This window comes from Brienomyrus brachyistius, chromosome 3 (genome assembly GCF_023856365.1).
Source record: "Brienomyrus brachyistius isolate T26 chromosome 3, BBRACH_0.4, whole genome shotgun sequence".
NCBI classification, from domain to species: Eukaryota; Metazoa; Chordata; class Actinopteri; order Osteoglossiformes; family Mormyridae; genus Brienomyrus; species Brienomyrus brachyistius.
In genome coordinates, this window is record NC_064535.1 from 6,715,537 (window position 1) to 6,738,878 (window position 23,342).

General features: G+C 40.0%; 1 protein-coding gene across 1 annotated transcript in view; it reads left to right on the forward strand.

Moving 5' to 3' along the window:
* The window catches only part of macrod2 (mono-ADP ribosylhydrolase 2), a 430,585-nt gene that overhangs the window by 277,031 nt on the left and 130,212 nt on the right, over positions 1-23,342 (forward strand). Inside the window, exon 6 of the mRNA XM_049008306.1 lies at positions 15,572-15,693. Coding sequence (XP_048864263.1) covers positions 15,572-15,693 — 122 coding nt within the window. The remainder of the gene's footprint in view (positions 1-15,571; positions 15,694-23,342) is intronic.

The following is a 23,342-nucleotide window of genomic DNA, read 5'->3' on the forward strand; positions in this document are numbered from 1 at the left end:
TATCTGTGATATTAAATTACTATCGGACCTCAATTTTATTTTGTTTTTGGTCCAGAAACGCTAGTAAAGAGTTCATATACTGTAGCACAGCTCATAATATATCTGGGTCTGTATATACACAACCTGATTATGGCGATTTTGCTTACAGCTACCTTTAAGCTTGCAGTCTTGATATTTTATTATTCACAACATGAATTTGGTGCATATGTTTAACTTCGGTAAGATGAAATAAGATAATATGCGGAAAAAGTCAAATGGGACTGTAGAATGAAAATTAAAAGAAAAAATTAGGTCTTGGAGATTTCTTGGTTTCTTGCGAAGACTATCATGAAATAAAAACCATGGAGATTTTTAAGACAGATATATAGTAAAGAAAATTGCAGATCAGAATGATACAAAAATATGGAGTTTTCTAAATACTGCTTTTCAGAGCAGTCTACTCCATCATCATGAAGTACTGGGTACATTGTGCCAACTACACACTATCTAAATCGAGAGTGTCTTTGCAAACAAGGCAGTCGGGCAAAGAGGAAACTAACTATGGACTATGAGAGCTCAGGGGAGGGGATGCCTTGAAATGTGTGTGACTGGACAATATCCGGGAGCCGCTACTAAAAATGCGGAAACTTGAGCGGTGGTCAAATGAGGCTGATTGTATTGATTATAAAATGTGTGCATTCGTGATTTGTAATAAATGGGATACTAAATGGAGCTTCTGAATACTTTAAATTGGGGATTCTGTACAGCATGATGAAAGTGCGCGTATGATGATGTCTTCCTTATATTTGGATAGTTCTCATTAGATCGTGCTTTTTTCCTTGGTCCTGGGCACCCTGGCATTGAGCACTGGTAGCCGAGGTAGTCATCTCAGAGTTTACTGCATTAAACCAGCGAATCGACAGCCGGCTTTGTAACACATGGTCCACCTAAGCCTCAGTTCTGTGACTGCATGAGTGGAATTCCTTACGTTAGGGTATGGAAAGCGTTTCAGGAGAAGTATCACCCCCTGAAATTGCTTTTCTTCCCAACATCCCTGCAGTATATTTTGGTCGTATTTCATTTAGCTTATGGATTGTTTCCTTATGCTTCATTATTAATTTCTTTTGATCAAAAAGGGTGAGGCCCGACTGAATCTCACTTGCGTTGGCGTGACTTTGATTTCTGAAAGGGGATCCTGCTTCGGCTATGATTTCTACTTGCTTACTCATTTGTGGAACACCTGCTACTTAGATAAACTTGGGAGTGGAAATGGTGCTCTGGACTGGGAACTGAACGTAATATGAACATATTGAGGGAACGAGGAGACATAAATTTTGACATAATTAATAACGACCTTGTCACTAAATGTACATGTTTTATTTCTACATAGGGGCATGAAGAACCCGTTCTGATCCATTTCAGGTTAGCAGTCCTGCTGTTAGTATTATAGCAGAGACCCTGTGGATTGTAAACCACTGAGAAGAAACGGACATTTTCCCAGACCTTGTCAGACTTCCTATGGTGCTCCCCAGACTCTATTCATGTTCACTTATTCACCTTAGTGAACCTTCCGTCATTAGGAATTGTAAAGGGTTTTAAAGGTGACAACTGGGGGGGGGGGGGAACTACAGTTTAAATACCCACAGAATGCATAACGGTGGGTCGGTCTTAACTGTTTCTACCTCAAATTTTATTTATGGCAGCACTGAGATTTGGGAAAAAAATATTACCACTTGCTTTCATAACGCCAGTGCAGGTGCAAATTATAAATTTGTTATATGTGGCAGATTGCTGAACCTTTAAAGTCAGTTGTGTAAAGCAAACCCCCCCCCCCTCCCCGTCCTCCTATCTGCTTGTAAGGAATGATTGAGAAGTGCAAACGTACCTGTGATTTCTCACGCATTTCCGTCATCCCTGATGCTGATGGTTGAAACAAGATACCGGTAGATATGTTGATTAGATCTCACTGGTGCAGTCAATTCTTTTTGCCTCGTATACTTGTCAGAGTACTCAGAGGACACAAGCAGCACAGGAATAACATTGCTGCTTCTTAATGGCAGACATAGTACAGCAGAAAATGGAGCCCATTATATACATCTGTAGTACCATGTGTACTGTATATTAAAAAAAATTTTTTTTCCTTAGTCAAAATACTGATCTTCCCCAAACCTGTAGCATACATGTATCTTACATTTTTATATTTTACAGTATTGCAGTATAACAGTATTGCCTTGGTATTTACTTTCCTTATTCTTCCATAGTTTCCTTCAGGTTTCACAAATCTATATATAGTAAGAAATATAGTACCGCAGTTTGGGGGCGGCGCTACTCGCAATGTGTCCCATAAAATTCTATTCTAGATAGTATTAATGTGCTTTCTTCATGAAGTGCTCTACAGTTTAGGAGTCACTAATGTTATCTCTGTGACATAGAAGGTTATCGGGTTCTGGACCATGTTTGGCAAAATAAATAAGTAATAATCACTGAGCAGCTCCTCTCCATGAAACACAGAGGAGGCTAATTGAAATTTGAGACTCACTTACAACATGTGGGTTATTAATTGTGATTAAACGAAGCCTGTGATTATATCCCACAGAATCTGTCTGCCAAGCACCATGAAATGGTGTCTTTCAGCATTGCCTCAGCCCCTTTAATTCATGACTGAAAGTGCTTGCAGTCTAATCACAGGGCCTCAGTCCAATCTTGGATTTAGGATAACATCTGATCTGTTAGGGTAACATCTTCAACCACAGTGATTAACAAGTTCTCGTAAGTCCCAGGAAGTCAACTTCAATAGGATGACCTTAACAAACTCTTTCTTTGTAGTTCTTTTGGGAAATATACTTAGTTAAATAACAGGGATTACAAAGGACTGAATAGCCCTAGTGCTTTATTCTCGGCTGCCACAGGTCAAGTCTGTTAAGTAGATTTATATACAAATGTGCAGTTTTCTGTTGCCCAGTGTCCAGCTAATCCACACAACTTGCATTAAAATTTGATTTCTCCAGAATTCCTTAATGGACTGTAAGTCATTATGTGCTTTGTTGATTCTTAAGTGCGAAGATAATTGCGATGGGCAGCTTGAAAGCTGTTTGATTATTGTCTGTCGACTCCTGTGAATTCTAATGGACCTAATTGCATTTCTCCAATTCATCATCCAAGCATCACCTATTTTTCTCTTTAGCCCGTCTGTAATATAGCCTGCAAAAAGGAAGGGATGCAAAGGGGGTTAATCTCTCAGTGGTGATGGATTGTCTGGGTACGGTGAGCAGTGGGGTTCCTCATGAAGCCTCCACGGGCTCACAGACAACATAAGCATCAGTTATGTCATTCATTTTTAATAGGATGCAAGACGTGGCTCGTAGCCAGGGGATAATTGATCATCAGCTATCAAAATCCAACTTTGTGATGAGTGGAGTGATTGATTATCTTTTTGTTTAATCATTCTGTTCATGTACATACCATCGACATAGTGGATAGTAAAACAACCGTAAAGCCTCATTTTAATTCAGGCTAACTACCTTTTGTAGACTCACTTGGAAGAACAGAAGTTAAAATCACATTTTCTTTCATATTTAAATATGTTATTAAGATTGGCTTCCAATATCCTTATATGGAATTTGACAATCATCCATATGTCTATCCATCTCCTAACTGCTTGTCCTGGGATTTGGCAGTTATATCTAACGGAAGTATTCAGTACTGTATTCAGCTGTCTTTTAATTGACGTTGCCAATTCAACATAGCTAAGGCCTCAGCTCTCATTGCTGTAATAATTGTAGCTCTTCTCATGTGGTAATTCTTTTGTTCAAGATGTAGTGGTTTTATCAGGGTTAAAGCAGTGTGACTTGTTGCACTAGTAGTATTTGAATGGTGCTTGTTATGATGGTATGACTCATTTAGCTTTGATTTCATAGCAATGAGAATGTATTTTGGTTTTTGGCTTTGGTATATTTAGAAGCGGTAGGTGAATTAGCAGTGGCTACAGTGTGATACTGATCTCAGTATATGTCTCATTGTGTTGTTTTGTGGGCCTTATCACATGCACCCATATCTGTTACTTGTCTCTCAATGTGTTAACGCCGTCATTCACGCGACACATTTCATGGCTGTCTGGATATATGTTGCAATATCCTTTGAAGTCTTTTTCCGTATTTCTTCCTTTCTCTCTCTGTTGCCCTCAATCCCTTTTGTAGATTTTGTCATCTTGTTCTACCGACGGCTGATTGCTCGTAAATGTGCTGTATCAAATGTTCGCAGTTCCCTGTCTGTCTATAGGGATGGCAGTGCGGGCGTGGTGTCTGTACCGTATGCATTTAATCTCTCCACAATGAATTTTGTCAGTATTTGGGTCTGTCGTACTGTAAACGGCATAGAAGCACTAATCTGAGTGAGCAGGGAGGTCCTTACAGGATCCCCTTCTTTGGCCATGCAAAATTATCACAGAATCATAGCTTTAATTGGAAAAATAAACTTAGTGCTTAGCAACCATTCCGTGTGTCGCTGCTTTAGGGTTTGTTGCCATGCCTCTATAGTAACGAATGATGTGTGCGTCGTTCTGTGTTTGATGTGCACGTATGGCAAGAATAAAATATTCGCGAAATTCTGGACAGTTAGGAGGGTGCTATTGTAGATTGGAGGGATTGTTTAGAGAGCTTATCTCCCTGTTACTCTTTGTCATTCCTCACTCTAGGCCCTGGCTTATGTCTGTCATATTGCTGAGCAGAACCCAGGGCAGTTTCTGAAGGTGATGTTTCATGGTCTTTCCAATCAATGCAGATTTGAAAAGGAACTAGTCTTTATCTCTGTACTACGGAGCCAGCAGTGCTCAAAGCAGATATGGTAATGGGAACGATTTGGGTTGTTTTTTTTCTCCTCTGCCCAAAAATGTAGCCTTAGCAAAATGTCAGCAGACTTGCCCGTAGCTACGCAACCGCTGTCTGTTACTGGCCTGCCTCTGCTTGAAGGGTCTCTGCCCTCAGAACAGATGTGAATGGTCACTATTTTCGAGCTCACTCTCTATCTCTCCCTTTAGTGATTGCACTGGTTCGTCCCCATTATCACATGGCCTGTCATGCGTTTCCTGTCTCATGCCAGTCAGATCGGCAGGGCTTGGTACAAATTATTCATGTATAATCCACTATCAGGTGCAAATGCAGCCCTGAGCAATGCAGTCATGGGCTGGGGAAGACCTGGGCGGTGACATGGGGAGAAGTCGGAGCCCTGCACAAGATCACATCATCCTATTGCCAGGTCCTTTCCACCTGGTGTGTTTCGCGGGACAGGCGTGCAGTCATAGAAGTTAGTCGCCCATTCTTATTTATAAATTCGGAGGAAGATGTAATTCTCCAGGGGAAGAAAATAAAATAAAATACATGTGTTACAGTAACCCTGCACACCATCGTCAACCTTTCCTGAATGTGTGTGCTAGTTTTCTTCCTCCTCTTAATGTTTTATCCCTCTATATTTCCCATCTCGGAGGATGTTTATGTCTACCAAGGAATATAATTCAGCACTAGTGCCATTTTGAAGACCCACTCGACCAAGCAATTTTAAATTGCCAGTTATTCTTCTTATCCGTTGTGGATATTCAAAACAATTCTGGCACTGTGTGGCCGTATAAGACAATTCAGCAAAGCAGTTGCAGTATCACATGCATATTCACCTCCTGCATACATCTTCCCTGTACTTGTTCCGCCTTGTAAGTGCCCTTGGCTGCTTCATTTGGATGTGAAACCATACATTATTCAAGATGATTGAGCTGCTAGTTTGCTGCTGACACTCTTTGCAAGCCAGGGTTCCTGACAGTCTTGGGGAATTGTTTGTCTGCAACTATAGCTTTGAATCAAATGCCTGTTGTGTTTTTTCCCCCCTCTAATATCAATTCATATAAGGCAGGATAGGTGTACATTTGTGGGGCTGGAGGAGTCTTTGGAGGGCAGTGGGGTTACTGCTGTATATCCGTCCTCAATGGTAAAGCATTCTGTATGCCATTGCGTATTCATATGAGTACTGTACTCATGGAAGTTTTAACGTTATTTATAGTCTCCGCACTGGATTGATGATGCTAAATGAAGGTTGTATCGTAGACCCAAATCTCAACAAACACAAATCAACACACTTCTGTTCTGGGAAAGTTGTGTGTGTATGTTTTTGATGGTTGGTGTTCCCAGTATTATCACTTGCGTATCACTGTGTGAAGATCTTGGTTCATGAAAGATTTTATGAGAGGAATGAAATTATGAGATACCTTATCAGATGGTATTAATCAGGCTGAAACTGAGCTTATGGCATGATAGCTGCCTGACTGGTTCAGGCTGGTACCGGCAAAATTATTATGTGCAGGTTTTTATCAGCATGCTTTTCAATGGAGAGGAAAATCCCACAGATGGGCAGTAGCATCATGACTAATTTTGTTTGACGCTTGTGAACTTTGTGGCAAAGAACAGAGTCATTGATGATTCCCTATGACTGAGGACTTTCCTTTTTTGTTTTACTTAAAACGTTTACACACCCAATTCTTTAAAATGTAATGTTGACCACAGTCAAATTGACAGCATTGCAGTGTTTTCAGTCCTTTGTTGACAGGGAGCTTGTAATCATCCTAATAATGTCAGCAGTTTACTGTCTCTGATTTTGCCTTGCTTTTAGATAAGCTCATTACAGCAGGATCACCTGTCTTATATGCACTAAGCTGCGTCAGCATCCACATGAAGATGCGAAGGCTGAGAAATCAATTTGGCCATAGCTATTTCCTCTATCCACCTGATCTCCCTGTTCCATTTCATCACATGACATGGGCTGTACATCACATTCCCAAGACCTTTCTTTATGATGTAATATATCTATAGTGCATCCCATCCAAGGTGTTCTTTTGAACTGTGCATCCTGGGATAGGGTCCAGGCTCTCCACCGCTCCGTGTTGGATAATCAGCTGGAAGATGAATAGAAGGATAGATGGGTATCTGTGGATTTTTTGTAAGATGAACTGCATCTGGAACTCCAGGTGTAAACATGAATGTATGATGGCCTCTCACAGGCACTGCGATTAGGCGAGGAGTTCTGCTGCTCGTTGCAGAAATGTGCATGACGAGTTCATGCTATTACAGTGACTAGACTAGTTCTTCCATCAACCAGATGTACAGAATGGCTGTCAAAGTGAAAAAGAGAAGGTGCTTCTCAGTGAGACTTTCAGAGCGAAGTAATGATATCAGAGTCAAAGACTGTCCCAGAAGCACTTGAGTATATGAACCTACCTCTCAACCTGCCAAGCTGCACATCTACGGTATGTCTATCCATCTTCCCCCAGTCATTTACTTCTGCACCTAGTGACAGTTTAATGAGAGCTATGCTGGACAAGACTGAATTAATATGCTCCCTGTAAGTGAGCGAGAACTGACCATTGACTGTACAGCCTGTCTGGAATCGAGAAAAACAATGTGGTGGAGTAGGGCTTTTTCTTTTTTTAAGCCCTCCTCCTGTACATGCATTCCCATATGGTGACTGATAAAAACAAACTACATCGTCGGCTGTGCAGGTGTGTCAGTAGTCAGTACCTGACACGTTCCCTGACTGTGTGTGCCCAAACTTCAAGAGGTCAAGAAAAAGTGTGACCTCCAATGGAAGGAGGCCATGTCGTCGTTGTGTTTTCCGTGCTTGTGTACATACTTCTCCATGTCTACTAATTTGCTGAATTACAGTTTACGTAAACAATTAATTGGTAGAGCTTACAAGCAGCACTTGATGACCGTTTCCTGACAGTACACATGAAATGGTTACGTATGGATCAAATATCCCATAAAACCGGTTAATAAGTGTCATGGTTTGAGATGAATTAAACAAAACACATCTTCAAGCCAAACCCTGTCATAATCAGTGCTTTGGGACACAATTAAGAGTTGTCTTCTGAGGGCAGATTGGGATCAGTACTAGCAGAGCATAGATGGGCCGAAATACCACTGAGAACCGGCATCAAAATACAGACCTGATGAGCACAAACATGGGAGATAATTTTATTAAAACTTATCAGGATAATTCAGATCCTTGCCCACTGAGATCTAGTGATGTTCATAATCTACTTCATACAAAATACCCAAATACTGTACTTCCAACTAGTATCACTGTCCTGTTTGAACTGAATGAAAGAATCATCAATGTAAATTCATAGGTGTTTCTGTGTGTTCCATAAAAGTTGAGAAATATAAAGTGCTCTAAAATAAGTGCCTTATTTTAAAGGAATCTGTACATGCAAAATGTGGTTCTAAGGACATTTAAGTGTATATATAAGCATGTATTAATGATATAGATATACATACGTTTTGCACCACAGGTTTGATGATGACCAGAGTCCAAGGGCATCCTTGCTTACTTGTGGGAAATCATAATTAATCAATAGGGCGTCAGGACTTCTAATCCCTGTGGTCACTTAAAAAACCAACTAGCATTGATGATGTTATAAATTATTATATTACAAATCCTAATTATTCAAATACTTTACATATCTACTTTATTTTAACGTTTGCCTTTTTAACAGCATATAAAACAAGTGGTGATGGGAAGCAAAAAAAAAAATCACTTCAACTTATACATTATTCATTTTCGTAATTAATATACAGTTGGTTTTTTTTTTTATATGACCTAATTTTAGGAAAAATAATCGTGGCACCTCACAAAAGTATGTTCTGTATTACCATAAGCAATTCAATCAGAAAAATTATGTGTATATTTTTTATTGAGTATTGACAGAATTTTACACAAGCATAACTTTAATGACAGGAAGTGGGAAAAAATATAAAAGGGGTTTCCAACTTCCAAGAGGTTTCGAAGGGAGGGAGAACCGAACCAAGATGATCACTGAGCTTTAGCAGATTTTACCTTCTGGATTCATGTATGCACTTGCTATTGATGCTGAAGAGTGGAGATGCAAGAAAATGCTTTGTATATGAATTGTAGCGAGGAAAAATAGCCAAATATGGACTTTTATTTATAATAAATATAGCGACCTACAGCTAGCACTTTGCAAAGGCAATGATCTGTCATTAATTTATGGTCATATAACCTTTTTTAAGTGATGTACATAAGCATTTTAAGATGGTTACTAGGTTTGAACATTGTTGGTCTTTTATTGACGGCATGGACGGGAATTTATACTCACCTTCCTAGTTTATGTCCCTAAAGCAATGTGAAGATATATATATATTTTTTTATTGATTTCATTGAACTGTTTACCAACATATTTTTTAATGACCCTCCCTCATTTGGTCTATTATCAAATCATATGGTTACTTCTCAGGGTGGGAATCAATGAGCAGTTAACCCACAAATGGTAATCAATCCTCTATTTAAAGCTGTACCGCAATCCAGCCATGTGAGCTTATTGCTTTCAGGAATCCTTGGGCAGCCTTAACAAGGCTCAGAATAGTTTTCAAATGTAGTGCCTTAGTAAAAACTACGGCTTTAACGAGGCCAAATCAGAAGCACTTACGGTGTTGCTGAGAATCTTGAGTATACTCGTTCTCATTTTTCAATTCTTGCTGAACAATCTGACTGCTGTTCGCCTTTCAGCCACGGCCAGGAACGTGGTATGTCGATCTCACAGACCGATGCTCTTCACTAATCTCGTTTTGGGTCATAGTTTCTCTTATTGACTCCAAGCACAGCTTTAAATGATGCACTATTTTACTGCTGTTTGATGTAAGGAGTTCTTGCGTGCCTGTTGACACTGCATCATGATGAATGTACCCATTGAAATTGTGTTTGGAACCTTTTAGGCCAGCGGAAATGAATCACGGTGCTTAATGGTATGACATTATGTCATGATACGGCATAACATTTCGATGACGTGTGTCCTTAAACACTGTGGTTCCTGAGCAAGTATTAGGAATTCTGACTGAGGAGAGCCTCCCTTTTAAATTTGACTCACTTGGTAATCTCATTATGGTGGATTTATTTATAGTTTTACCTTTGCTAGTTATTTTGTCTAAGTCTGTGTTGTATTCAAACACTACTCCAAGAACAGTTGCAAATAGTGACTGAATTATATTGTAGAAAATGCCTTCATATGAGTTGACTCATCCCACTTTGAGTTGTGCTGTGTCTCCTGGGTGGACTGGTAAGAGATGAAATTCCCATCGTATGCTTACAATCAGATGTTAGGAAAGGGGAAATCGGTTTGATTTCCTGCCTCAGAAATGGATGGAATGTGAGAGAATATTAGTCAATAATTAGAAAACATGACAAACTCCTGGGTATTTCAGATTGAATTGTAAACCCAAGGCGAACAAGCATGTTGTTTATTAAAGCATGCAGAGTCACAAGCTGTACTGTTATGAGTTAGCGTTTGCTAATCATCTTGAAGTAAACATTTTCTCGTACAGATAGTAGTATTAATAAGTAGTGTTCATGTTACTTAGCACAGCCAGATAGTTAACGCTTTTTTCTGAAATGCAGGCTTGATTCGATAACTATTGGTCTGGAAAAGCGGCACTAGCAGCACCAAAATAAGGGAAGTGATTTAGCGATTATGCCAGATGCTGGGATCTTGTGTCAGTGAGAGGGGTGACGGTACTGAATGAGCAAGTTCTGGAGAGGTGATTCAGTGCACTGGGGGCTAATGTATGTGTTCTTGTTGATGAGTAGAGCCGGCTGGTGCACTAACTGTGCACTAACTGACTAACTGATAACATTTTGCAGATACTTAAGCAGTTGCTCTTTTTTTTTTTTAATGAGTCGAAGGGATTTCGTAACATACATATAAAAGGAATGAGATGGAGGTGAAGGAAGAACCTTCTCTGACGATAACTGGGCTTCGTGGCAGGACAAGGTGATACAAGAGCGACATCTAGGTTTGTTGGCAGTCCCTGCGGCAGAGACAAGTGTATCATTTACTGGGGTTGGAAAGTCAAGGTGGGACTGATTGTCTGGCGGGAATGTGGGTGAGTTCTGACAGGGAGAGGTCGAGCTTCCGGTTATTGTGGTGTGACTTCAGACTAGGAGACCCCTCCCAGACATGTTGAAATTTAGGGCAACTACTGTGCATCTGCGAAAAGGAACAGACTAGTAACAGGCATTGCCAGCATGTTTATTCTCTTATAGCAGGATCCAGTCCGTTGTTTTGTACTTATCTCACATTATGTGCAGAGTGATCATCCATCCATCCATCCATCCATTTTCCAAACCGCTTATCCGTACTGGGTCGCGGGGGGTCCGGAGCCTATCCCGGAAGCAATGGGCACGAGGCAGGGAACAACCCAGGAAGGGGGGCCAGCCCATCGCAGGGCACAGCAGAGTGATCAGTCACTGGATAAAAACTTCATGAGTGTCAGCTGAACATTACACGCAATACAACAAATGTGTTGTACAACAGTGCAACACAGTGATTAGGAGCATAAGTGAAGACCTTTTTATATCTGATTTTTTTTCTCTTGCTAATGCAAATTGACCTGATGGCTTAAGGTTTCCCATAGTAGCTAAGGCACACAGCACTTGCTTGCATGTTATGATCTCCCCAAATTGTGAAAGTACGCGTAGATAAATGAGGTGTGGAGTTTAGCGGACTGCCTCAGTGAATACTCAAACCATTGCAAATGGAAGGCGATCATTCTCTCAAGGTTCTTAATGTCCTGCAAACATTCTGCTTGTTAACCCCTACCCTAAAGGTGATCTGTTCATTGTAAACCAATATTTTAATGATATCTATCAATCTAAATGTCTGAAAATACTGTATTTAAGACTGATAATTAGGAAGCACCATTTTAAATTGAATATAGCTAGAAAACAAACTGATCATGTAGGAGGTTTGCCGTTTATGTTCTGCAGTCATAAGACATTGTACAGAAACCCAGTGCATTATTTATTTAATTTTTTTTTGTGATCTATCGAATGAGCAGTGCTGCTCTTTCACTTATTTCAAGTAAACAAGGTGATTAAATATTTATTTCCATGGAGGTATTGAAATCACAACCAGGAACTTTGGGTGCAACTGGGTGTGAGTAGCCTGTATTTACCAGTGGCTCTGTTTGGTGTAGGTCCAGGCATGAATTGGCATGGCGCTCATCTGCTTGTACTGTTCACGATGAATAATACATGACAAACATTTTAGCAGATGGCCCATTATTGCCACATTGTGGGATGCTTATAATACAGTTTTTCTGGGTAAAGATTGCAGTCCAATAAATCAACGTCTCCATAACTCCCAGCATCAGGTGGGACTCCAGAACAACCTTATATTTGTTTGGAAACACCGATTACTTGGCAGCCAACATGCTACAAGGACAAAAACTTCAAACTTTAGTCTGAAGAATATTTTTAATTGTCCTTGTTTACAGGTGGTTTTACAGCTGCTTTTTACAGTGATCAGCCATAACATTAAAACCACTGAGAGGTGAGGTGAATGGCATTGATTATCTAGTGTCAATGGTGCCATTACATTTGAGGCAAGTGAGCAGTCACAACTTGAAGTTGATGTGTTGGATTCAAGAAAAAGGGGAAGTAGGTGGATCTGAGCGACTTTGACCAGGGCTAAATTATGATGGTTAGACGATGGAGTCAGAGTTGTTGCGTCGTGGGTGGCCAGGTGCTTTCCTGGGAAGAGATGGCACCAGAATGCGCTATGGGACGCGCCGGCAGGGGCAGTGTGACGCTCTGGCCAGTGTTCCTCTCACTTTCACGTGCGTGTTATTTTGACACGTCCCACCTACCTAAACTTTGTTGCAGACTACAGGAACTGTATATACATCCGTTCATGGCCTCTTTTAGCAGGATAATGCGCCCTGGAACCTATTGTTCTGGTATAGTTTGAGGAACATGAAAGAGTTGGAGGTGTCTATGTCCTGTTCCCCATTGCTTGACAAATTAAGAAATGGTTCATGTTCTATAATGTAGAAAGTTACTTCATTTTGAATCATGGGTTTATCTTTCATTCATTGTAAAGCAAAGTGAATTGTAATAAGTAATGTGAAACATTCATAAAATATTCTAAACCTTTTCAAAACAAACAAAATGTTTAATGTCCATTTGTAATGCAAATAACACATATTCAAAATTTGTAGAAACTGTTTGTTGACAAAGAAACAGAACTTTAATGTTCTAATCATCCAACTTGTTATGATATATTTCTTTTTCTTTATATGTAGACTTTCGGGGTTGAATTGGTGTAAAATGAAATTGAATTTGAAAACTTTAAAAAGACAGTCATCCTGAATGCATGTTATCACAATTCACAAGGTTGTATTCAAATACTAACTGCAGAACTCCTGGAATAATGTGTCAAATGGATGTCAGATTTTGACTTCTAAAGGAAAAACAGCAGCTTTTTGGCACATACTGTATAAACCTTTGTATGAGAGCAACATGCTCTTTGTATTACTTGCATATGTTAGCATTTACTGATGTACTTTTGATGTACAGGACTATAGCTGAACTAGAGTAATTTTGTTGTATCATAACAGCGTACATTGACTGGTCAGTTACTTTATACAGAAACTAGGCATATTGAAATTACAAGGTATATTGATTTTGTTTCTCTGATCCATTTATCATTAATTCATTTTTTTCCTGTCTAACTTAATCATAAATAAACATCCTAATTTAATCCCATTGGAGGACGGATGGCAGGTTGTGTCCCAGGGGCTGAGTTTCAAACCAGACGCAGGGAGAGTCATATGATCTGAGGGCCTCTGTATAGACTGCGCTCTGCAGGAGCCAGATGGACCCAAAGGATCATTAACTGGTTGCTGTAGTGAAGCCTTTGCCACCAGCTGAGCAGCTGAAAAATGCTCCCTCCTCTAAAGCGAGTCCACAGCTGGTCATTTTCATAATGTCTGCGTGGCTGCATGGGGCCCGGCCCAGAGCCTTGTGTCCAGGCTCTCGAACGCTCTCTTCCTGGAGAAAACGGAGCTATAGTCTTTCTGATGCTACATGATATTCTTTTATTTCTGTTTTAGCTGCCTTTACACTTCTTGGTGCAATTGCTTTTCTGCTATTAATAATACTGTTGCAATTACAAGTACTGCAAACATGCCGCTTTATTTTATTGCTCCCTAAGTAACACAAGTGCTTCTCTGCTTAATCCCCCTGTTAATGTCTGGGCGTCTGTTTCTTTATTTTCCTGAGAAATGCTCAGGGCCGCAGCGAAAAAGCTTTGGTCAGTTTTCATGCAGCAATAGTGTCGTGTTGCGTTGCATGACGACTACATCGTCAGACATGCCAACCAGAAGCTGGCAAATGGACAAAGGTGTCAGCGGCGGTGCAGCACGTTAACAGGAATGACAGCATGCATCAGTGGACGGAGCTGTGTGCAATAAATAATCTTTGTCATTATCATACCAGAGCTACGCCCATACGCAGCCTGGGGAAGCTATGTCAGATAGTTGCATTATTTTTCTGTCAAATCCATCCTCGCATTCGCTTATTTTCTTGTCATCGCACTTATGATTCAATTAAAGAGCATCGCATTCTTCAGTCTGGCCAGCTTAGAAAAGGAGAGCTGTGATTGGCAGGCGGTCGCATTACTATGCAAGGCGAGCGAGAGCCGAATGGGAGATATGAATTCTTGAGCAGATATGATAAAAGAATGTTGTAATTGATTTTCTATCAGGGTTACCATTTCATTAACAGGACAAATGTGTTCATTTTGGGCAAGAGGGTTATTAAACGCGTCCCCATTGTCATAACAAACACAAATCTTGTTTGTTTTCCTTGATAATATTTCTATCTTTGAGCTGGATGATTCTGCTATTGTAAAGTATTTGTTAAAATAAAATAAAATTATAATGAAAAATTCAGATTCCCACTGCATTACGAGGTAATAGCAATATAAAAAGGTTTGAGCAGAATTATCTATTATTTTTCAGGTGCAACCATTTTGGAAAGAGGGCCTTTATGAAAAGTATTAGAGAACTGTGTTGTTTTCCCCTTCACTCACAGCATGCAGGCAGTGGTCGAGATCAAGTTCTTTTATAGAGCAGAATTAACCACGTGCAACCAAATGCTTTTTCCTTTACTAACGATATTTACAGGCTTCTAACTTCTGACGTTAAAATGTATAAGTGAACTTGACGGGGATTTGAGGCTGTGATTTTGTGTGTGTGTGGGGGGGGGGGGGGGAGGGGGTGGTATATGTAATATTATTATATTTGTTTTTGTAGCAAATATCCCCACAATGTGATAAAACCCTTATTTTGACCTTGTTGGTACATTTTATCAGTCAGCTTTATAAATATGTGCGACTGCAATCAAATTAAGGTTGTCATTGTTGGGATTAGGGTTATGCCTAGAGAAATGAATGGAGAGTCCCCACAAAGATATAGATATAGATACCTAATCTCTGTGTGTATGTGTGTGCATGCATGCATTTGAACTGAGTGGCTGCATAAATGCTGCATGTGAGTGGTGTACCTGTGTGCCTGAGATATTAAACTGAGGTTTGCCAAAGTACTTGTTAAAGGACCATCCATTATGATCATTCAGTGTTCCCATGACCTTCATAGAGACGTGCACTGAAAAAAAAGTCAAAACCCATTTATAGTGTTTCGGATAAATTTGTATGAGAAGTGCCTGTATGACATTTCTTTTCGTCTGCCTTTCCCAACAGATGTTATCCATACCGTGGGCCCAGTGGCCAGAGGCTACGTCGGCAAGGCCCAGAAAGAGCTGCTGTCGCAGTGCTACCAGAACTCGCTGGCGCTGGTCAAGGAATATGACTTGAGATCTGTGGTAAGTACGGCCGGCCCATCTGTGGTGTCGACGGCCCCAGTGACACATTGCAACAGAGATATTCACCCCGCCTGAGAAGGCACCTCTCATTGGCTGTGGCCGGGGTTCTCTCTCTCTCTCTATACACCTCACTGCCATTGTTGCGTGGTCATTAGAAGGGCAGATGTTTATTTATGCCCAAATTAATGGGATGTTGGGTTGCTTTGACAAAATCTGACTGCCACTATAAGGTTTGGTTGACATTTAAGAGCCTTTTTGTGGTTCTGCTGTGTTTTGAGTCATGATACTCTCTTGGAAAAGGTTCCAATATGGCTGTGCTATATGGAAGATGCTGTCTGCTGTGGTCTGATGATAGATCATTTATAGACTTATCAGCAGGTCATTGATCAGCTCCTCTCTGACGGGGCATGTAGCTTTTATACTCTTTTTTTTTTTTTTGCTTTTTCCCTTTCCTTCCCCAACCCTTTTTGCCTCTTAGTCACGTTCTTTTTTTTGGCATTACATCTCATATCTGAATCATGTCATTCTGTGCCGGGTGTGCAAAGACAACCCTGTGACATATTAAAAAAAAAAATCACACAGCATTTTAAGACCTTGGAGCAATCTCCGTTTCTCTGTCAAATCTTATTTTTTGGTTTTAGTTTTCAATGTGCCTACTGATGGCGAAACAGTAACCATTTGACAACCTGTTGAAGATCAAAGCAGAACCTCTATGTGATCCAAATCAAACATATCTTGCTATTCTCCTGTAACAAAAGAAGCACAGACCTTATCAGAGATGTTACTGGGTAATACTCAGATCCAGGGTGATCTGACAGTGCCGATACGAGTGACTTTTCCTTCTGCACCTCTAATTAGTTGCCAGCCTGTTGTTATCTTTTGATGTACTTTCTTGAGGGAAAGAGGCTGCAGTAAGTTTGTTGCATCTTTGAACTCTGCAGCACATCTACAATGTACGATAACATTGGGCATCAGAAGGCTGCTTCTGGTTTTTGTGCAGCCTGCGCTGTGATAAACCAGCAGATCTTTGTTTCTTCAACCATCTTGGCCACACAGCTTCTTCACTGTATGCCAAACTTGTATCAAAGTTTAGTTAGCGGTCGGTCTACTGCGTTGCAGGTCACATGATGCTCTTCAGCTCAGTTGTGTTGGGGGATTTCTTCAGATACTGCAGTAGGCTTCCAGGCCTGAGATGCATGCACTTGGTGGATTTGGTCATAGACCTGAAGCGATAGTTAAATAGGTGCTCACAGGCTAGACGTGTCACAGATTTATGGTGTCGATCCCTCCAACCTCATACTCGGACACTGCAGTCATTCAGGAAGCAAATTAAAGCAGTACACAATTTACCTGGATGATGCCTGAGATAACATCCCACTGGTAAACCTTTTCTGACAGAAAATAGTGGTTACCTTGCAGCGAAGATTAAATATTTTCTCAAGTATTTGAAACTCAGTGGGGAAAACATTCTGGTTCAAAGTTTACAGAATACCTATCTTCATTCCTCCTCAGACCTGCCATTAGAACAACTTTCTTTGTCTTTTTTGTTCTTTCTTGTCTTTTCCCATACTTCACAATCGGTAAATATGTACCGTTAGCTTTAAGTGAATTTAATTTGTATACACCTGTTATACAATTTTCAGAATCTTTTTTCCTAATGTATGAGCAAATACTAGAATATTCATCGTTTGTTTATTGATTATAATCACCGATGTTTTAGTAAATTTCTGAAAGCTATATGACAGCCAAATGACCTATCAGATGGAATTGCAGCTATAAATGTCTTTTTGAAAAGCAAAAAAAATAGGTTGCTAGCTATTATTATTAATATTAAGACAGATTATTACATTTTATTGGTTAAATTAGTGAGCTTAAATGTCAGAATTGTCGTTTTATTTAAAGCCAAAGCTACTTTTTAAATGTACATTTCCCCATTGGCAATTTTTGGTTCTTATTCTAAAGGAAATACATTGTATGTAATTTGTGAAATCTATATCAAGGCTCTATTAGCGTGTTCTGCTTTTAAAACAATATTTACTTGGTTTGCTCTCCCAGCACATCTGCTTTCCTTTTCTGCATTTCAGTTTCATTCATCAGGGATGTAGTCAAAGCACATAGCTACAATGTACGCTAAAGAGTCAAGTGGTTTTGGTAAAGCTTTACTTAAAAATCTGTTTAAATCTACCCAATTCAGAATCTTTTGATGGTCAAAGTTCACTGCAAACTGAGAGAAAACATACCTCATACTGCTGTGTGCAGAAAGTTATCAAAGAAACTTACATTTCATAAAAATTTAATATTTTTCCTAGAATATGTCAGTGCCACAAAGGAACCTTTGCTGTCCAGCTGGCCATTAATCAGGAAATCATTGAATGGAAATATAGGTGGGCGGTGCTTAAGTTGGATGTCATTTTGAGATGATATGGCATGGCGACCAGTTGAATTGCACTTGTAAGTCATGTTTGATACGAAATGTCTACTAAAGCAACAATTAGAAATTGCAATAACATGTATAAAATGCCACAACAAGTTATATATTCACTATAAGGATTCGTGGTAAAAAGTACAGTTCAGACAGTATGCAGTGAACAATTGTAAACATTTGTGTTTCTTTCTAATTCTTCAACTAGCATTTTATTAATATATTTAATATATTAAATATATAATATATTAAACACATTTTAGTGATTTATCCAGTTAGGCTATTCATTTATTTATTTAATAATTGCCATATTTATAGAATTGGGTTTTGTTTTTACTGCACAGCCAAATGCTGTAGCGTTTATTTTTACAGCTGCTACAGATTCAGCAATTCTTCTGAGAAAACAGTGCTGATCTGTGATTGACTCGACCCCAGCAGATGACATCTGACAGTGCGATTTTGCTGTTTAGCATGCCCATGTCGTTCCCCCCTCCCTCTTTGAAAGGACGGCTTCTCTGGACCCTGGAATGAGACAAAAACGTTTCCAAGGCGTCTGTTCCTCGACAGATATGGCAGGCATCCCTCTTTCCGTCGCGTGCAAAGTACCGAACGCCATCTTCCAGGCTCTCCTAGACAGATTAGCGCTGAGCTGGCTGGATAGCTAGTCATTGACATGTGTAAAGGTGGAGGGGGGAGGGGTATGCTCTGTAGGGTAGTGTTTTGGGTGGTGTGTGGAGGGGCTGTATTTTCAAACATGAACAGACAGCTTTATAATGGCTTTCACATGCACTGAAATGGGATGTACGTCAAAAATTGTAAACACAAAACAAATATGTGTGTAGGATATTAAAATTCTGTATAACCAGTGCGACCAACTAATGCCTATTCTTTGAAGACTGGGCCAGCTCTATAAAATAAAAAAAAGAAATGTATATTGGTCTTGCACTCAGTGTTTTGTGGTACTTCGCCTTTTATGCTGGACATTCTTCATTTAGAGTTCCTTAAAAGATACAGTATGTGTTTGCTGTTCATTTGAGCTCAAGGCTGATAAAATCAACATGAATAATGCTTATAGATGCATGCAGAACTCTGTTAGACCTTAAAATGTAAATGTGTCATTTTGTCATATAATTAAACATATTGGCCTCTCTGATTGTTCCATTTCAGGGCCCCACAGTGACAGAAGTTCTATATTTGAATAGTCTAATAAATTAAATAGCTGCCAAGGTGTTTACACAGTTTCAGTTTGGGCTGCTTCTTAAACTTCAATTAAGTTACAATTTTACTTACAATTGTCCAAGGTTTTATCTTTCAGCACTACATAGTCACCATCTCTTTATATTGTTGTTTATTTAATAACCAGGAGAGGATTTCTCGGTTTTGCGTTTTACCTGACCTCATGGAAGAGGCCACATTGCTCAGTAGACGTCTGCTGCCGTCCTTCCTGAGATTTACCTGACTGCAGTGTCTCGGTTGACATCTAGTGGTCTGGTGAGCCGCTTTTGGATTTTCAGGCAGCCCGGGTTTCATAACACCGACGTCTTGTTACATCACTTTAAATATCCCTTCTAAAGTGAGGTCGTGACATTTCAAAGCCTGTGAAAAGAGAGCTCAGTTTGCGAAAGTGGGAAAACCAAACAAAGCAGAGACAAGGTGAAACCAAAGCCCAGAGAGGACTAAGCTGATGGATGGGCTTCAGATGAAAAATGACGAGAAGCCCCAAGCCAAGAAACGATTCATTGAACTTCAGAACTCAGCACGGAGCACTTTGAATAGCAGCAACGGTTAACTCATTGCTAAGTGTGGGACACTGTACTATTTTTTTCCCAAGGCTGTGTTGAAACCCAGAATGTTTGTTGCAGAGAGAGTGTGGCCATGGACCCTCTAGGATAAGAAGGGAAGGTCGGCCGTAATGACTTTTCGCTAGGCCCAGACCAACTGCGCTGTAGTTTATGTATCCGATGCCAAACGGACATCATGAAGTGGGATGAGTATTGAAGTGAATGGTTTGTGGGTCTGCCCTAAGGCAGAACAATCCCGGGAGTCAGCGGTACCTTCACAAGAGTATAACAGAGGATGCAATTTCCGACGACGGCCTTGGAAATCCTCATTTGTTTGTTTTTAATTTGCTATGCTCCATTGGGAGGCTCTGGAGAAAGGTGACTCGAGTCTTGACTCGTATTTGTCACTGAGCAGCAGTGCCAGCTACGATCACCGTGGTGCTTGGCAGTTCCAGCTGACTGTCTGCATTCATTTGAGCCTGGATGTATTGATTGCTCTCATTTCAGAAACCATGACACACAGAGAGGGCCTCCGTTGATGGACCATTTGGAATCACTTGGACTGGTCCGCAAACTTAATGTCCTGCAGCCTCCCTCCGCTGACGAGAGAGTATAGAATGCGATGCATCACTGTCAGAGACATCAAACAAAGTCTGCGGCAATGAGCCTGATGAGTTAAACCCCTGCACTGGAGAAGCAGGGGTCTGAAATTCTCAATTACCCCCTTATTTATGAGCTGCGGTCACAGCAATATGTGATCATAACAATGAATGTTGATTTGGTTTCCCATCTCCTCTGGATGGAATGGTTTTTTTTTTAAGTTGGGGGGTGGGACGTTTTTTGGCATGAGCTGGGACGGAGAGTTTAGGGGTTATACGGGGTATTTTTCCTTGAGGTGTCCACAGGCTGTGTAAGATCATCATATCCACCTCATTGACTTTCTCTCCAGCCAGACGCCAGTTAAAGTTTAAAGGACAAAGGGGTTACTTTGTGAGCTTAGGGTGCCGGTATCCCTGACCATGTTAGTCATGCAAGGCTGATCTGGTTCCCTTTAGGACAGTGACATGTGCAGCGTAACGTCCGTCCACATCAGTGAGGATACAGCCATCTGGTGCTCATTGTGTCTTGCATCATATTTCATCTTCAAGCTCATAATATATTCTCAGACGGAGAAGAAATAAATATTTTTTTTTCCAAAATATAATTGTCATTCCAGCTTTGGACTGTTTTCTCGTCGTATTGTTAAATATTGAATGTGATTGAGTATTATTAACGTAAGAAATGCAGTGATTGTTTTAAGATGACATATGTCTCATTGGAATGCGTTGTGGGTGAGATATGGTCTTATTGCCTCATCAGCTTTGCCTCTTGCTTCAATAGGTAGTTGAGTGACTTTCTTTAAGAGACTGCAGTTTAGAGGAGCATTTAAAATGACTCATTTTGAATAATTGTTTGTAGACGTGGACTAACATTTCAGTAGGTAGCTGTCAATTTAGTGTTGTGGTTGTAAGCTGTACTTAGCGGTCATCTTCTTCATATTCAGGCATCAGCAGCAGTATTTTGTAGCCATAACACACTAGTGAACTTGGGGATCAATTGTAGTAACCACAAATTGCCTACAGAAGAAATCTTGAAAGCACTTGGCCGGATGATGAATGGTACAAAATGATAGGATTACAAATCCTTTGATCTAGGTTGCTTCTCTGCACTTAAAATTCATTTGCTTTTTTGGTTCACGCTTAATCATGTATTTGCGAAGGTCATAAATGTTTGAATGTAACAGCAATTTGTTTTGAGCCAGGTGGTTAAAATAAAGTTATATAGTAAATACTGATATTCTATACTTTCTAATAAGAGCCATGTCATTGACGGAAGGTTAAAATCATAGCAATCTATGTAATTTGTTATTAATTGGAAGGCTTGCAAAGATACTGTTAATTATGATGAGATGCAAATAACCATATCTGAACCATATTCAGATAAGCATATCATACAGTGTGTCACAGATAACCATATCTGCAACCTCAACAGACCCCAAACTTTCTGCAATTAAAAGTATAAGCTTTCTTTGGATGATTTTCAGGCAAATGTTTTCCTGCGTTCCAGTAATGATGTCATTCAATTGATGTTTGATTTTGCCATTGTTTTACTAACAGAGACATGGGATTAAAAAGGCCCACCGCATCGGCACCCTTCACGTTCACAAATTCAACATTTGCATTTTGTTATTTGCAAGTTGGCCGAGCACAATGAAACAGGAATATTTTTGGAGCTTGCTGAAAGATCTCAGATACTTGCAGACAACACACAAGCCAAAAATAATACAGAAAATTATCATACAAAATCGTGCAATATTTAAATATTAGTGATACATTTTTCTAATTATTTGTTTGCATACTATAGTATAAGTACATACTACAGTATATCTTTAAAGGTGCCATAGAATGAAAATCCGACTTTACTGTACCTCAGCATAGCTGAATAAGGAGGATCGGTACATGGAACCGACATACTCTGAATCTCAGGTCAGCTTTCTTTGTTCTCACTTTGAAATATCAATCCTGCGTATGTAAAAGAAGGTGGTAAAACTGGCCGATACAAAAATCCTAAACTGTTTCATAACTGTTGTAACTGCTCCCCACAACTTAACACACACAGTCCACTTTCAAGCCCAATGGACCTGCACTATCTGCAACAAATATTTTCTCTCGGGGGGGGGGATGAGTACACAAGTGCACCTGGAGAGGGAAAAATATATATAGTGATAGGCATTGATGTAATGCTATTTATTACATGTAGGCTAAAAGGGTATGTCCTACTCAGGAGTATGTTTCCCAAAAGCCCTCATTTCATAGTTCAGTTGCATGGTTCTGACTATGTAAGTTGCCAATGTTATTAGCAACTATAGTTTTAGGAACCTTATCCCGGGTTAGCAGGGGAGTAGTAAACAAGTCTGTGATACTGGCACTGACAAGGCCGACGTACAAATTAATTGCACATTTACAAGCTGCTCAGCTTGCTGCTCGGAGTTGGTGATAGAAATTGCACTAGTATCATAAAATTGTTGATTGAGATGGACAATAATTACAGTGTATATGATGCAATGCTGAAAACAGAGTTGTAACTATGCTAAAGTTGTGCCTAGGCTGAAGTCTGAGTATTACAGTGTCCTGTAGCAAAGTAGGATGCTGCAGTCTGGGTACAGAACAGTGTGGGTGTTGAGCCTCTTTTGGGCTTCTCCCCACTGCAAGAATCTCTGATGTGGGTAAGACAGTGAAGGTAGACTCATCCGAGAACAATACGTTTTTCACATTGTCCACAGCCAAGATTTGCACTGCTGGCCCCATTGAAACTGATGTTTGCCATTGGCACGAGTGACCAAAGGTTTGGCTATAGCATCCTGACTGTAAATATTGAGCCTGTGGAGCTTATGACAAACAATTTTG